The 17,894-nt window shown below is 37.3% G+C and overlaps 1 protein-coding gene across 3 annotated transcripts in view; it reads right to left on the bottom strand.

The window, feature by feature from the left end:
- Positions 1–2,770: 2,770 nt before the first annotated feature.
- Positions 2,771–17,894, bottom strand: part of LOC106886340 (transmembrane protein 56-B-like) — a 43,380-nt gene continuing 28,256 nt past the window's right edge. For all 3 annotated transcript variants that reach the window (XM_014939151.1, XM_014939152.1, XM_014939153.1), the window contains 4 exons: positions 17,339–17,397; positions 15,598–15,692; positions 13,367–13,440; positions 2,771–9,464 (listed from right to left, as the gene is read on the bottom strand). In XM_014939151.1, the coding sequence (XP_014794637.1) occupies positions 9,149–9,464; positions 13,367–13,440; positions 15,598–15,692; positions 17,339–17,397 (544 nt within the window). In that variant the 3' untranslated portion in view covers positions 2,771–9,148. The remainder of the gene's footprint in view (positions 9,465–13,366; positions 13,441–15,597; positions 15,693–17,338; positions 17,398–17,894) is intronic.

Here is a 17,894-nt window from a genome sequence, read left to right as displayed (position 1 = left end):
GAGGCGGCTCCGCCCCGCTGGGCCGGGCCTGCCCGCGCGTCAGGGCCCCGCCGGGGAGGTGTCACCGCCGGTGCGGTGGGACAGGGACGGCCCCGGGCTGCGGCCGCCGGGGGAAACGTCTCCTTACGAGCACGGTTAACGACTCCCCGAAGCGGGAAGGGAGGGCGGGCGGCCGGTGGCTGCGGGGCTTTACTGCCTACGCTGGCCTGCAGCAGCGAGCTCGGGGGAGCCAGGCGGTCTGATCCCCCCGCAGCTGTGTCGGCCTGAGCTACGGGTGACCTTAAATCCACGCCGTGGTTTCCTTGTGAAATCACTAGCCCTTACAACTGCAAATACATATTCTTTTTTTAAAGGATAGAAGGTTTACTGGCAGCAGGAATCAGTGCTGTAAAGGTGTATCCTTCCTCACATCTGGAAGGGGGATGAGGTGTCTTCCGCCCTCCCTATGTGTTTTGGTGTAAAGAAAGGAGTGATTCTCTCCCGATTCTTTTGTAAAGATCAGAAAGATTAATAAAGACAAATTCTAAACTACACTGAAGCAGTGCTAAGAGCATTGTTTCAAATTCTGTAACTACGTGAATTTAAAAACTTCTTCTACACGTTCCTCTCAAGTGCTTTTAAGAACATCTTCACATACCATCTTTCAGAATAGCATCTTTCTTATTAACAGCGTTGCCATTCGGTGTGAACAAGAAATAAAACTACAATTACAAAGCAGTATCAAACATCCACCCTTTCACTCTTTTTTGCCCTTTTATAGTCTTTACTACGTAAGAGGAAATCGTTGCCTACCCTTTCTGCATGCGGCGATCATTAGCAGAGCATATTGAGAACCTGGGGTCAGGAAAGCGGCACCATGTCAGTAACTGAGTCTCTTTGCCTTAGAAAACGCCATGATTGCCTCCATCGTTCCCCGAGTTTTAGGCACATTTGGCTTTGCTGAAACGCCTAAGAGTGCATTCACAGCAACAGCTGCTAAGCAGCACTGAATGGGATACAGTCATTTCAGTCATAACTTGCTGCACTTGACAGCGCAGTTTAATCTTAAGAGCCTCCTGTGGACCAACTGACACCTCTGCTTCCAAATATTTCAAGTCCGTGGCAGAACAACTCCAAGGTAAAACACATTTTCTCTCTCTGATGTTCTCAAGCGGGGAACTAGTTGTATACCCACCTCTCAAAGTGCAGGATGTTGTTGATGTCAGTGTGCTGTCTCCCTGCTTTCCACCATCACGCTCCACCTGAAGCAACAATTGCACTGCTTATTAGTCATTGTATAGATAATAATTTTCACCCTTTATAAGAGAAGCCAAGTAGCAAATACTTTCTCCTCAATGTAAAGCATTACAGAGAACAGCAAGGTCACAATCTCAATGCAGCACACAATGTATATTAATTACACTGTGAACTCCAGGAAAGCAGAGTGAAATAAGAAGATACTCACCACAACAGTCCACCAGCTAAAAAATGACAGATATCCACTGTGAAGATTAAATATATGTTGAAAAAAAAGACCCAAAAAAACTTAATGCAGTATTATCACATCAATACAAATATAGAAAACAAAATTTTCAGCAAGAACACAAAGAGAAGAAAAAAAAAAAAGGGAGAAAGTAAAGCGTAACTTTGCACCAGAACATGACTAAAAAAGTGGATATGCAAAATACTTTCTGTATTTTACATTTTAGGGAGAGGTATGTTTTTCACATTTTAAGCAAGATTTGTTGAATTTGTCAGGTTCAGAACAGCTCACTGAAAGGCCTCCCTTATTCCCAGCCATGCTTAGTCCTTCCTTTCCACCATTCAGTGCTAAAAGCTGCCCAGTGCCAGTACGGAAGCCTCCCACCAAGCCCCCATTGTCCTTCCTCAAGCAGTTGGAAATCTGACCTATAAAGCATCTGACCCCAAATAACGTTTCCAGACATTCCCAGTCTGAGCCACTTCCAAACTGACTAGTTAATGAGCAGCTTTCTACACTAACAGTGTAAAATTAGCACCCTAAGAATATCAGTAACAAATGGAACTAAATACCCCTGAAAAGATGAGATGAGAAAAGTAGAAAACACTGGAATGTTTTGTGTTTTCTTCTAGTAATTTAACCATTGCATAATACAAAAGAAAACTCAAAGAAACTCTAGCAGTTCCTGTGCTTGGAAGCCAATGGTTAGAATACAAAACAGCAGCAGCTTCCTCTGAGGATGCTCAGAAAAACCACTCAATTTTTTTTACCACTCAATTCATGCTTCCTAGACGTACCTTCACTGCACATATAGAATCGAGGAATCGCCATATTAAGGAACTTAATTGCCCGTCTCAGTATTCAGCAAGGGACTGTGCAGTGCATCACGTTTACCATACGCTGACAACAGCAGCTCTTTATTCCTAGAGCCTTCAGACAACTGTCCAGCCTATGCCCCGAGACGTGGTATTACAACACAATGCAATATAATTATACTATCCAATAGAAATGTAAGTTCTTCCTCAACACACAACAAAATTTATAGTTTAAGTTACATTCCTGGCCCCAGTGACGTCCTACATAGAATTTCAGCCTTGAAAAGTCCAGCCCCTTGAACACCAGTGTGGCTTAGACCTCCTACTCCCCCCTCTTATTTTAATAAAAAAAAAAGATGCTGCACAAAATTTAAGATACCATATAATCCAGTTGTTTCTGAACTGATCCCAAAGAAAAGTTTTCTTCTATGATAAAACCATTACGGGTACACAAGCTATTACCATATCAAGAAAGAAGAATTCACAAAACAAGAAACTGTGTTCCTTTCCTTTATTATGAAGTACCAATACCTTGCATACAACATGCAATTTATTGCTTATTGACATTATTGCATATATCAAAGGGGAAAAAAAAAAAAATCAGCCAGTATCATTTTATGCAAGCTCCTAAACTGTTCAAACAAAAGATAGAAATGCCTTAAATGCTTTACAATATCACTGAAATGCAAACAAATAATTCAGATTCTTTTTAATAATGAAAAGTAAATTTAAACCCATAATACTTAATCACTCACCTTTACTATGACTGATGACTTTTATCACCAATCTGCAGAATTGTTATATTGCATTTTTAAGTTCTTGTGCCGTGATAAAGATTGCTACTACAATCAGGCCACATTACTATTTGAATTTCATAATGTGATCCTGACATTTTGTGACAGTATTAGTATTTACTGCAAACCAGATTGTCAAGATTTACCAGAAATCAGTCTAGCAGAATTTACAGGTTTTGTCCTTGCTCTGCACATAAGTTAGATATATTTATCAAGTTCCTTCGTAGACAGAAGATTATATAAACAATTTTGAATTTCAGGCTCCATTACACCTAACTTGTAACTCATTTGTTCCCAATATTTTTGTAATTTGGTTTTATATCAGGTTAGCTGTGCTTACGTGTTAAATTATTCTACATATATATAAGTATCTGTTGATATTAAAGAAAACACTGTTTGGTATATGCATGCTAGAAACAAATCCAGGATATTTGGATGTGTGCATATTAAGTGTGCAAATTATATAGCTGAGCTCATGATTAGCCCTTTTCCTCCTTTCCCCCAATCATATGATGGATTTCTCTTGTGAAACTGGAATAGGGTTACAATAAACAAAAACAATATAACCTGCATTGCATTCAACGTGTTATGTTCTGTATCACAGCTTAATATTATTAATTAAATGTTGCTTTCAAACTTAGCAAATTTTTAAAAATATCAAAATTTAAAAACTTAGAAGACAATTTACATGCAACATGTTCCACTTGGGTGCAGATTCTTATATACTTAAATATTTATAGGCTCATAAAAGCATGTCCTGTCCACAAGACAAGTACAATGTTTGACATCCCACACATAGGTTAAAAATAAAGATACACTACAGAATATTTTATTTGCTTTTATATTTTCAATTTCAGTAAGTAGGGAGTTATAAATAGCACACTGAATCATTATATGGTTGATACCAAGCCATGCTGAACTCTTCATAATTCACTCTCTTAAAGACATTTCCTTTACATTACAACTAGGTTAAAAATTTATATACATTGTTATAATCAGATGCCCTCTTAGTGCAGGACATCACACAATGAAACTGATATCAGAAGAAATTTTGCCAAAATATTTCTTATACCGAACGATACAATTTATTCTTCATAGCTACCTTCCATTCTTTATTGAGCTATAAAGTGCTTGGTTATTATAAATAGAGCAAGAATGTCAACAGAGGTAGCTAGTAGAGATTTGTAATGGATAAGAAACCATATCAAGTGTTACCACCTAAAAGTATGATTTGATGCTTAATCCCAGATCTCTAAACATCCCAAGCAGCACATCTTTCATCCCCTCTACCATAGAAAGAGCTTTCAGAAAATCCTAAGACCTTCACTTGTCCAACAAAGAGATTTTACCTGGGTTTGGATGAATGTTAAAGTTCATAAATATTGATCACTATTTCCATTTAACTGCTGTAGATCTCAGCAATGAAGCACTGTTCTTTTACCAGCTGTCAAATATATTCCATAGACAGAGAAACTTCACCAGGAACAAATCCTTCATCGTGAAGTTCCTTGTAGCCAGATAATGATGCTGTACAGTAGACTATTAAAAATATGAAAGAGGGCTGCCCATACTTTACAAAGTTTTCTACGCTTGCATTTTTTCATCTTAAGGTTCTAGTCCCTTTCTATTTGCTTTATTGATGGATTTCACCAGCAGCCAACACTGCACCAGATCCTAAGCTGGAGTAATTGTCAAGCAGCCCTTTATTTTCCTCAGAACGGCTCAGCAGAAGCATCACAAAACAATTTCACAAACTTCTCTATTAAATGATCTTTTATGGAAAGCTTGTGCGTACGTATACTTAAACACACACAAGCCCGTAAGAAAAAGTCCTTTTCCTACAGCAATCAACAACTGATAACCCATTTTATACAGACAGAAAATTTTAAAGAGTAAGTTTTCATTTTCCACTGTAAACAGAGATATTGAAATACCTAAACCTTTCTGCTATGTATCGGTCTGCTGTTGTCCCAACCACAGCAATAGGAAGACATCTGGATCTCTATACTTGTGTTCTCAAATTCTCCTCCACCTCTCCCTCTTTAAACCTGCTTGAACGCATTTGCTCACTTGTTTAAGCTTTTACTCTTAGGTTAATGTTAGTTCTGCAGTATGAGTAATCTTCTCCCATAATTTTCCAAGAAAAGATGGAAGCAATTCTCTTCCAGACACTGTAATTAATTTATTTAATAAATTCTAATATAAAATTTGGAATTGTTAAGAATTTATATATAAATTCAGCTCCCCTAATTTTCCTGTGCATAGGATATTTTTCAGTATTCAATAGCTTCTATTTTTTAAGCAATTAAGTTATTAAATTATTGAGCTCACTCAAGATAGCATGTATTTATAGAGGTAGAGTAGGTTTCAGAGATGTCATTCTCACCAGTGAAGAACGCGCACAGATAACCCACAAAGCATCTCTGTAGCGTAAGGCTCTCGACTTCGTTGAAATCCACTGGAACACTCAATGAGAAAATGAGTATTTGAAGTACACTTCCTCTCTGCAAATACTGTATCCACAAATCAATTATAAAAGCAAAACTTAACCTACCATTCCCTTGTAGCTGTTCTGAAAGTGGTATTTACTCATCTTTTGATGAAAAAGTAAAGGCATAAGAAAAAGAAATTTACATTCCTACATACAGCCTTACATAGTACAAATAGACTCTTCCACACTCATTGTGCTAATTTTATGTCCCCTGGTACTGAAGAATGTAAAAGAAAGAAAAAAAAGATATCTGAGCATTTTTTACAAGGTTATCTCCTTCCACTTGTTATGTCCACGGCAGAGACACCTGGTGACATACCAAGAGTCTGCTTTGACACTAGACAATGCATCTGTTAAAAACAGAAGTTTTAAGCCACTAATAAGATATTATTACATTCTAAAGGTAGCATTTATTATGATGCTACTGATCATGCATTTAATTTTTCGCATAAAAAAGCAAAAGACACAAGCTTGCAACATTAAATTTCATCAATATTTCACCACAATTTTTAAATTAATAAAGTGCAATTGAAAAATGGGTGCCACAGCTATCTAATTTGCTGTATTATAAGCTTTGAATGGCAGGTCAAAAGTGACCTATACTAATGTATTCAGTACATCACAACTTTGCAGCCTGTTTACTACAGTCCTTGCCAAATACACAAGTGTTAATAGTTTTTTTCATTAGAAAGTTGTCTTCTGACACATAGTAGATGCATCAGGACATAACTTTAATACATTAAAAAAAAAAAAAATCAGACATTTTAAACCTAGTGCATTGCAAAATATTGTTTCAACTCCACTAATTTTGTACAGCAATCCAAAATATTACATGTTTTAAAATAATTATCCCACTGCCTTTCCATTCTGGATTGGTGCCAAAAGTGTATTATGCAGGGCTTTGGGTTTGTTTTTTTTGCTTTTTTTTTTCGCTTTCAATCTAGTTTTAACATGATTTATTATAGCTTGACTTTTTTTTTCCAGCATCAGACAGAAATCTATCTAGAACTGAAGGAAATGGACCATTTTAATCAATGTTCTCCAATGAAAGCAAAATATTTAAAATACCAAAATATTAAAGATGCATGTTAAGAAGGGATGAATTTCAAAAAGTTTTCATGAGTTATGACCTTAAGAGTTGCTCCAAGTAATCTTCCTTATCAATTTTTTTTTCATCCTACTTCCCAAATAACATAAGCAGACTCCTACTTTCAAACATACTCTCTGAAATGTTTGAATTTACTCTATTTAAAACTTATTTTGGAAAGGAACAAGGTATTACAAAATGATTCCCTGGTCTAGTGACTTAAAAAGCAAAAGAAGAAAGTATTTCATGTACACCTTTAAACCATAAAGGTGATAGAAACATAGAGCCTTTGTACGTAGCCTAGATTTTGTGTTAGACACAATGAAATCACTATTTTAAAAGATACAGGTTCTGCAAATTAGTATAAAAGGGAGTCTGTTTCAGCAAAGCAGGTCACAGGATCAACTCTTAAAGACTGTGGATTTACTGGTACCCAAGTAAGGTGCTGTGCTCACTCAAATCTTCCAGCTAAATAGATTAATTGCTAACTTCCCCAAGGCATAAAGAGATCTTTTGTCCGCAGGCTTCTGAAGTATTAATAAGCAAAACCCAAAGTATTAACAGTCCTTGATATCTCCCTTAACAAGGCAGGATTGGGAAAAAAAAAAAATTTGGAAAAAAGCCTGCCCAGCCAAAGAGTGGAACTAGGTTTATAAAAGTGTGTGTTACGCTCCCCCAGACAATACTCCCTGACATCATCTCAGCCAGGGAACTAAGCTCATCGCAGCCACCTTGGCTATAGGGTGTTTCAGCCCGGGCAGCCCTCCTGGGGTCCTACAGCTCCAATTCCTGGGAGACAGGAACGCTGCATCCCGCAGCCGGGAGCACAGCACTGGGGCACTCACCTCCGACCACCGAGGGCAGGGTCCGTGTCACCCAGCTTTGTTAGAGGGAACAGGACAAGAGGAAAACCTATCATCCTTCACAGGGTCAATATTTTATCTTTTTGTTTAAAAATAAATTGCCCAAACTGTCTGCTTTGCACAATAATCGAGCTGTGCACTAAAATACTGAGTGAAAGTGGATACTTCTAGCACACCTTACCAGAAGGTATAACAAGTAACAAGCAATGTCAAAAACAAACACAAAAAACAACCCCAAAAAACCCACACACACCCCTCCAAGGGAAAAAACAGAAGTTAATCAGTCTTAATTCAGGTATGGTTTAAAGTAAGCAAAACAAAACCAAACTACACACAAATACAGCTCTGAAAACCATTTAAAGAAAAAAAACAAACCAACAAACAGGAATTTCCTGAATTGTATTATAAATTAGATTCTAGATTATTCCTAGATGCCCTTTCTGATGCCCTCCAAATCTTTATGGTTTGCAGAAGAAGGAACAGAGTACCTAATGACAAATATGTGGTTTAAAAAAAATTAAAAGTTGTGCCTACAGAAGTGAACTGTCATTCTACAGAATTACCGTACAGCTTTACAGAAGTTTGGCACAGTTAATTCAAGAATGGTTTTAGTCAATACCTCAGATTTCTGGTGACTAGGAAGGAAAATGAGTAGAAAAACCTCAACACTTCATATCAAATGGGTCATTTCTGTGTTAAAAGGAAAAAAACTATTAAATTAGACCTCATATATACAGAAGAATTTTATCTCTTTACATTTAAACTTCGCATTCAGATAGGCAATGGTTAAAAATACTCTGAGGAGAGTTGCAGCACTTCTCAAAGGTAGTAGCAGCAAAGGAAAAAGCACTCCAGTAAGAATTATGCTGTTTCCACACATCATTTACCATGCGAACTTACAAAAAAAAAATTCCACGGGCAATTTAGAAGATGTACTATTGCATGTAATCTAACACAGCAAAAATTAATCCTTCCCATCAGAATCAGGTAATTTTAACAATTTTTAAGATATTATATAGTCTTATAATACAGCATTTTAGATAAAATTATTTCATAAATTTCCCAAAATGGTTTGCATTCATATAAGGCAGAACAAAAAGCAGTAAAAGACTCCACAGAATCAAAGCTAATTTTTCAGATTTTCTTTCAAAAATTAAAAAGTTGTCAAGAATGAAATCTTGATTGTTATTCCTAGAAGGAAACATAGAAACGTGCCAGGAAAATTGCACCATATGAGGAGTTTGGGGAGGTTTTTTTGTCTTCTAAAAAAAGAGACATGTCAGTATTCACTGGGTTTATAAAACACATTAATCTGAGAAACCTGAGTGAAACACTTCAAACACACTGGCGGACAACAAGCAAGTAACCAGTCTGCTCCTTTCTAATTTCAGTAGTTTGTAACTGCTTAGAACAGAGACGTGGAACTCATTTGTGTGAGCTTTTGCTTTTATTCCTCACCAGACAGGATCCATAAAGCGTGGCCCTGGGTGTGCAGGCAGTGTGGCTAGGGAAAGAGTAAGGTCAGTACAGAGGTAATACCTTGTTTCCGTAAGAGGAGCATTCCATGGCAGAAATGTGCACTGTTTCAGTGAAACCAAATTATTTTCATAGCAGAAATCTCATTTTATGCGTATGCTTTCTAGTCAGATTTTCCATTTCTATGAGTTTTGGCTTCCTCCTGTCCAATAAGACATATGACTTTGTAGCATCCTTTTGCAATTTTGACCATCCACATCACATTCATAACATCCAAGACAACACTTGAGATAATCCAGGCGCTCTGGGCTGCAAATCCTAATCTCTGGAAAGCTTCTGTTCCAAATGAAGCAATTACATGGCTGTAGTATACAGGCATGACGGCGATCCTCACCACGAAGAACACAACTGTCATCAGCACACCGTTGATAATGTTGGCCTTTGAAGATTTGGGATATCCTAGTACTTCAAAAAACCACCTGCAAAAGAAGGGTTCACAGATACCAGGGAAACTTGAAGCCATCTCATTAAAAAAGGATTTAATGGTGTTTTTTTTTTTTAATTTATTAACTGCTTCTACCCTTATCATTTCTAAATTATTGCACTGTGTCTTGGCTTAGTTGCAAATTATTCTTCTTCTTAGCTGCATGTCCTTCCCCCACTTAAACACTGTGTGATATCCAGTACATTGCAAAATAATGTAAAAAAATCCTGATTTGAATTGTACACCATTTGACAACCACTGTGCATTTCAGTAACTATTGTGTAATGCACTATAATTCAAATTATCTTTTTAAATGACAAATACAAATTTATCACTAGTTATTATAGCTTGCACCAATGGGCAACTAAAATTCTAAACTAAACTAAAATGTTTCTCTGAAAGCAATTCCAGCACTGTATTTGAATATCGTAACATAGATAAAGCTCCAATTTCCAATTTCTTGGATTTGGGATTTTCTGACCACTTCTGTTGAGCCCAAAAGCAGAACTTCAAAACCAGACTGTGTAAATGGCACCAGATCATGTCACAGGTAGGTATGCTATGTAATGAAACAGATAAATCTAAAATCCCCTTTCCCACTACTACCACTGGGTCATAAGTGGTCTTTAAAATAAAAAAAACTTCTTGCATATTAATTCCTTAGTCAACAGGCCTAACTTATCTATTGCCTAGCACACAGAACCTGCAAGTCAAATTCCTACAAAAAGGGACAACAAACTCCACTAATTCTTTATCTTCCACTCTTAAACCAGAATAAAATTTCCAAATAAGGAATATTTGTGCAACAATGGCAGGTTAAAGATGGAACCAGAGGAAAATTACTTCAATCAGTGTACTGATGATGGGGGATGGGGAGTGGAAGTGGAAAAATCAGTTTATTTCTGAGAAGATATGAGAGTAAAACTATTTTTAAAAATTAACGGTTCTAAAACTCTTTTTAAAGGTAATTTTTAATTTCATTACCTACAGATTACAAACTAGGTAATTATACTAAAAAGATTTTCCAGACATCCAGCTCTAACAGAAATACTCCAGGAATTTATTAAGAGTACAATTGAGGCAATTAAAATCCAGGTGCTCAAGGTGGCAGTCCAGCCTGGAAGTGGGATACCTCACCACAGACACACTCCCCGGGACAATAAAGAGACAGACCTGATATACTTGGTCAGACTAATAGTCAGAGCCTGTACTTACATTGATATATACAATGCAGATTCCAAAAGCAACAGAAAAAATGTTTTAAAATATACTGCAGTGTGCCAATATAGGTAACTGGACATCTGCTTCCCTCTCACAGCAAATTAAAAAAAAAAAAGTCACAGTTATCATTATAATTTTACCCACCACAGTTCAAAATTAATTACATAAATGCTGATACTAACATTAAAAGATTTACATGTTTGTCATGGAGACAATCTCCAATTAGACATCCCTAACAACACAGACAGGAAATACAAAACAAATACTACAGTTCTGAACTTAGGATATAATTTTATATTTTAATAATAGCTCTTCTGGTAATACTAAGAATGCAAACAAGAAACATAATGTAGTCATTATCATTATCCACTACTTAACTGTCTTAAGGGTCTGGTTCTCCTCAAATTTAACGAAAAAAAATAAAATTCATGCACTAATGAGATGACATCCCTTAGTGCAAGGGACTTCACTATCTCCTACAGTGATTTCCGTTTTTCTGAGAAAGCAGTAAATCACAGAATCATAGAATTGTCTACATTGGAGGGGACCTTTAAGATGACCTAGTCCAACCATCAACCGAACCCAGATAAAAAGCCATCACTAAACCATGTCACTAAGCACTATGTCAACCCGTCTTTTAAATACCTCCAGGGATGGTACCTCAACCACTTCCCTGGGCAGCCCATTCCAATGCTTAATAACCCTCTCAGTGTACAATTTTTTCCTAATATCAATTCTAAAACTCCCCTGCCACAACTTGAGGCCGTTTCCTCTTGTCCTATCGCCTGTGACTTGGGAGAAGAGACTGACCTCCACCTCTTCACAACCTCCTTTCAGGTAGTTGTAGAGAGCAATAAGGTCTCCCCTCAGCCTCCTTTTCTCCAGGCTGAACAATCCCAGCTCCCTCAGCCTCTCCTCATAAGACTTCTTCTCCAGACCCCTCACCAGCTTTGTTGCCCTTCTCTGGAGCCACTCCAGCACCTCAATGGCTTTTCAAAGACACAAGATCTCACCATAAGCATTTTAAAAGTATAACTTATATTACTTTTAGTAGCCAGATGTATCATGATACTTTTGAATGCCCCAGTCTGAACCCAGTCTGTACCCAGCAGTACAGGTACCACTTAAAGCCAGGATGAAATCCTGTTGTGGTAGAAATCATTTCGGAGAATGGCTGTTCACTAGGACATGAATTTCAGGATGGAAACCTAAAATACAATACCACCTTTTTTTCATTTTCTTACTCTCCTCTTCCTTGTATTACTAAAATAAGTTTAAAGAAGTGTTTATTTACTCCTCAGTTTATCCATGCACACACAGCACAGACTACATTAGGCTATAATCTCCTACTCAACTGCACTTGGGCAAAGGAAAGCAACTTCTGGAGAGCTCTACTATCTCACCCTGTCCTTATGCAAGTTGAATTTGCCAAGCTAATGTTCAAATGGGATCTCAGCACTTGGTTGGGTTTTTTTTATTCCTAGAATCTGAGGAATGCTACACTCTCATAAAATATTTCAGAGTTTACAGTCACAATGCAGTAATGGGTAATACTCAGATACCCTGTTTGCAGGAGGATTTCAGTTCCTGCTTGCCTTAGAAACCTTACCCTTTGTCTACCAGACACCTGGAAAAGCAAACAGATGCCACACATGTAGGATCCAAGTCAAAATATACTGCAAAAAGTATGAGTGAGGAACAGGAATCTGATACACTGCAAGATCTGATCCTACATTGCAAAAAAAAAAAAATGGGAGGAAGAGGACTACAGCACTGCCCTACACCAAAACTCCTCTCCTGAGGTGAAGTCTTCCTGTGCCAAATCCCTGTCCCCAGCTGGGTCATGGTGGCAACGGAGCAAGCAGAGAGGCCATCCTCCCCAGAGGGCCAGGAAACTCCATTGACCCCTTTCCTCTCCCTGCGATACGTGGCATCTTCATGCTCCTTTTGTGGCGCTCACAGCAGCAATTCCAGTAGCAATACCAGAACCAGAAGCCATGGCAGGTTTCTGCTCCCCCTGAACCCTGCAAAAGAGCCTTCTGCCACTTTCTTCTCTGATCACAAGTGTGAAGATTAGCCATTCCAGACATATTTAGATGCTTTACTATTTCTCTAATTTAAGTGCTCAAAATAATTTCGAGAACTATTTTTGAAAGTAAATGAAGTATGCACATTTATATTATTCTAGGTATTCATCTGCATCTATTAATATTGATCTATATACGTGCAGTACCACAAAATAAACTTCAGATTATCTAGGGCAGTGCAATTCCATTATAGGATTCTGATATAAGTGTTATGTTGCTTTTTTGCCCAGTCCATGATACTGAAAAAAAATCCCTATTGAAAATGGCTTTATTATAATAATTAAACAAAGATACAAAGGCTAACAAACAATATTATCTTTATGAACTTTTTTGTTCAATATCTTTGTAAAAGTTTGATATTTCATACAAAGGCTGGTCTACTCTAAAAAGGAACCCAGCGGTGAATACATTAGTTGTAACATTGCAGCTATAGCAGCAAAAAGTTTTCACAGCAAAAAAGGTTTCCACATAGTTCAAGATAAAGAAATTCCCTTTCAGCAGACAATCAGCAACAAAAAGAAATTCTTATGTGACAAATAATACAGATTTAAATTTAAAAGAACTACGCAAAAATTCCCTAACCACTTACCGCTGATTGACAAAAGGAGTGGAGAACTCTGCAAGTAGACGGAAGTTTCCAAAATAAGCCAGCAGACCTTTGCTCTGGTTAGCAAAACAAAATAGACATACAAAAATCAACAACATAGACGTGAAATCTTGATTAAAGCCTTCGGGTATACACAGAATGATGAGTCTCAACTTCTTTAATAAAACTGATAGTAAGCAAGTTTACCAGTTGTGGCCAACTTCCTTACAATTTCAAAATGATGTTTATTACAAAACCTGCAATTGTCCTTCAGGTATCTCAAATCAGTCATTTCTTACTTTAAATAAATCTTTAAAAGAGTTACAGTTAAGTGGTCAAGGAAAGCTAGCTAGAGAAGACTGGCACAAGTAGTCATAGGTTATAATTATAATGATACGATTACTAAGAGAATTATAAATATTTTTCATTTCTCAATGTTTAGACAAGCTCAAACAGAAACACTGTACACTAAAGAAAAATGTCCCTGCATTATTTTAGGAATGTAATTCACCAAAGTGATGATTAATTCCTAGCTCTTATTTGGCCACAGAAGGGGCACAAAAAAACTAATCTTTTCTCCTCCCTGCTGCAGAGGAACCCTTCTGCCCAGCTCTGGGGCAGTCCCTGCTGTGCCCTGTGGCTGGAAGAAGAGCCACATCTTCTCCATGCCCGTACCCAAGAACCGCGTAGCACATTTACACCAACACACAGTGTAACTGAGCACTTCCCTCCAAGTGCCCAAGTACAGCATACTCTCTGCTTTAGCATTTGGTTGTGTTGGAAATAGTATCCCACTAAACACTGGCTGGGTAAGCAACAGTTTGCAGATGCAGAGATAAAATGATTATTTTTTTTTTTAATTTCAGTAGGTTTCCTGAACAACCTATGGAGTGCACGCCATGATTCCTCCTCCTCCTGCCGGGCGTGCTAATACCCACCACTTGTGGCATTTCATGTCAGTTCACACTACACCAAACAGAAAATCTGTGTTCTTAATCAAATTCTCTATCTTCAAGAGAAATTTTTGAAATAAGATACTTATGAGCAAGTTTCTCTGAAGATAAGAGAATGAGAGTAACACAGAGACATCCAAGGGCAGAGCTATATCCAAATAATAAGAACTGCTTTAAAAGAAGCTCACACTGACACTACGCTTTCGATTTACTCCAGAAACAACTAATGAATTTTCTGCATCAGGGATTAGCCTTGGTAGTGGTATTTTCATTTCTCTAATATTCAGCTCTAATTTACTTTCATCTGTGATAATATTAGAAGATCTAATTATTTTCAACCCAAGCTTGTCAGTGTACTTCATCCCCTTTCAAACCATTACATGGGAAATCTGACAGTAATCTGGCATCCCGTCACTTTTAATATTGTAAGCCTGGGATTCACACAGTAGGCAGGCAAAGATGTGGTAAATGTATTAAGTTGTATTTATAAGATTTCTTTATTTACCGAATGAGCTTTTCAGAAGAAATTCAGAAGCATTATTCTGGAGGTCAATGGGATTTCTACCAAGTCACATGGGCATCTTTGAGAAATTCCAGCAGCAGCAAAGAGTAACTAAGTTAGTCTTTATTCAAGAACAGTATCCTTCTCTTCCCCTTTTCCCTTCAGTGTATGTACACCACAGATATTTATTGATATATACAATTAATCATCCATTGTTTCCCCACCAAAGTGACCTTAAACAAGAAGTCTCAGAGGATCAGTTTGTGTCATAAAAGATTTAATAAAAAAAAGGAAAAATAAAAACCCCCATACCATAAAAATTGCAGTACATTCACCAGAGTTAGGGATCACTGACCTCTGGCCTTGCAAATACTACCACAAACAGAACATAACCACTTGAAACCATTTCCTTCCAGTTTTCCAACTAAATATTTAGACTTATGATTTTATTTGAAACCCTTTTCTATAACCATGTGAAAAGCCCCTCTGTCAAAGTCTCTCTAGAGCAAAAACTGGGAAGAGTTTTAATTTCAGCAGTTAAATAAGTTACACATTTTTGTTGAAGGACTGTAACATCAAAAAGGCATGCACTTACCACAAACAACTGATAAAACCATTTAGAAAGCAATGATGATTGAAAATATAGATATACCTTTCACAAAGCTAATACACCCACCAAGCAGTGAAGAATTTTTTTAAACATTAAGCAAATGAGATCTGTAAAAGCATTGTGTTAAATCTTATCTGCTTGTTACATTACTGGAAAATACAGCACTCACCAGTACAAAATAGTAAGCGTACAGAGCTGCCAAGTGATGTATTACAAAAAATATGTCACCAATTGCCTTCCAGTAGTAAATAATAAGCAATAAGTCTACAAGAGAAAAGAAATAATGATAAAGAACAAATTATTATACTACCATTGCCTTTAGAATAGTGTTTCTCTAAGTTTTAGAGGTATAAATGCCTACATGTGGCATCAGTAGAAACCCTCAGAATTAATTATCTCTGAAGATAAATCTTTATCCTAAAGACTTTACTTTATTCAAAGCAATATACAAATACATGTAATACATGCAGGGATCTATTATGGGGGGCTTCTGAATCAAAAAGTAGTTATATTAGCAAACAGAGAACCATTTACCAAAAATATTTGCAAGGGGCACTTGGAACGAGAAGCATGTTTGCTTTAATCAGAATTTCCCAATTACTGCAAAAGCGATACAGTGGACCTGAATTACCGTCATAAGGAAACCTTTGACAGAAAAGTACTTTGGTCTCCCATAATGGTCTGAGATTTCAGAAGATTATTTTTTTTCTGTACTGGAATAAGCAATTTCTGCCCCTACTTTCTACAAATGAGTACTTCGGACTGGAATATTAGTGACCAAGGTTCCAAATCAAAAGCGTTACCCCTATGCATTTTGTATGTCCACTGAGCACCTTGATCTCTTTTATGTTAGCTGTCCTCAGGCAGGACTCTACATCATCTGACATAGACACTTCACTTCCTATTAATAATTAAACATTAACTATATAAGGAAGTGAGAGAGAATGAGTGTCCAGGTTCAGGTCTCTGTTCAAAGGCATTCATTAATTCATAATGAAGTCTAATGCATAATTATTCAAAAATAGATTCCAATGAATTTAAACATAGGAGCCGAAGTTCTTATGGAAAAAACAGAGACTTAAACTAACCCACAGTTTAACTGAGCGTGCTGATCACCAGATGATCAGTTCCACTGGGCTGAGAAATCTAGCCTGAGAGATAATCAAGTTCACTGCCCAGTCTCTGACCAAAGACTCCATCCTAGCATAAGAAGTTTTCCCCGAAAATAGTCCAAGTCACAAGTTTTTCCTTTGATAAGTCGGTGTTATCCCCACACAACAATGAAAGTCCAAAGCATTTTGTAGTAAAATTCCCATGCCACTTTTAGTTGACAGTAAATAATTAAGAACACAAAACATATGCAGGGGTAAATGCCATACCAAGACAATAATTTTAAATTTCCATGTTTTATATATGATTAGATTTTGGCTTAAAGTGAGACTAAAAGGTGGGTGGGGAGGATTCTATGGTATCATTTGTCTTAGCTTGTACTGAGGGTTACTAAAATTCTTCTGCCAGCATTCTGAGGTGACAGGAAGAAACATACGATAAAAAAGCCATGAGTTGTAGACACCCTGAAAGGAGTGAAGGGCACTGCTTTAACACTTTCGCAATTGGCTGAAGGACAAAACTGAGCTGCAGTTGGTGGTTGCGTATCAAACCATCATAAAGCCACAGTGGCATTTCCTCAGTGCTTGGGGAGATACCTTTCCATCTTTCATGTCTGCTGGCAAGATCCTGTGATTTCACCACAACCCACAATTACATTAGCAATTTTAAAAGCCACAGCAGAAACTGTGTTGTAAACACATATCACATCTTCAGCACAGTGGCTCAGTAGAAATATATAGGCACAGTGACTCAATATAAATATACAGGTTGTGTGTGTTATATACACATTGCATAATTACCAGAAATGAGGTAGCCTGTAGTAATAGCAATATTCAGTTTCACAATTGAAGGGTCACCCCTGTAAACACATCAAAAATACACAGTTACAGCCTTTGTAACAAGGTAATTTGCAAAGGACATACACATATCAAACATAATGTCCATCAGGTCATCTTATTCTTTGTCCATCAGTAACATATTACAAGATCTGGTTAAGAAAGGTCCTAGTCAAGAAAATGGATCCCTTTTCCACTCAGATAAAAGATATCTACTAACCACCCTAATCAGGATTACTCCCTGCCTTGGAGTAGAGGCTGCCCAAGCTCTTTGCTAGACACTAGAACTGAAACCCTGAGATGGCTTCTCTGGAAACAGAGGGTAAAAAAGAACAGCCCAGGCAGTGTCTCTTAGAACTTCAGCACTCTGCGTCTCCATTTTTGTTCTTCTGCCAGTGTTAAAACTTTGTTAAGGATGACAAAAATATCTTGCTCAGCTGGTGCTTTCCATATTCATAAGAGGATGGATGCTGATAGGGATAAACAGAGTAGAAGTAGACATGAAAGGAAAAAAAAAAAA

This window comes from Calidris pugnax, unplaced genomic scaffold, assembly GCF_001431845.1.
Source record: "Calidris pugnax isolate Ruff unplaced genomic scaffold, ASM143184v1 scaffold18, whole genome shotgun sequence".
Taxonomy (NCBI): Eukaryota; Metazoa; Chordata; class Aves; order Charadriiformes; family Scolopacidae; genus Calidris; species Calidris pugnax.
Note: the sequence above shows the minus strand (reverse complement) of the source record. Positions and strands in the feature narration are given on the sequence as shown.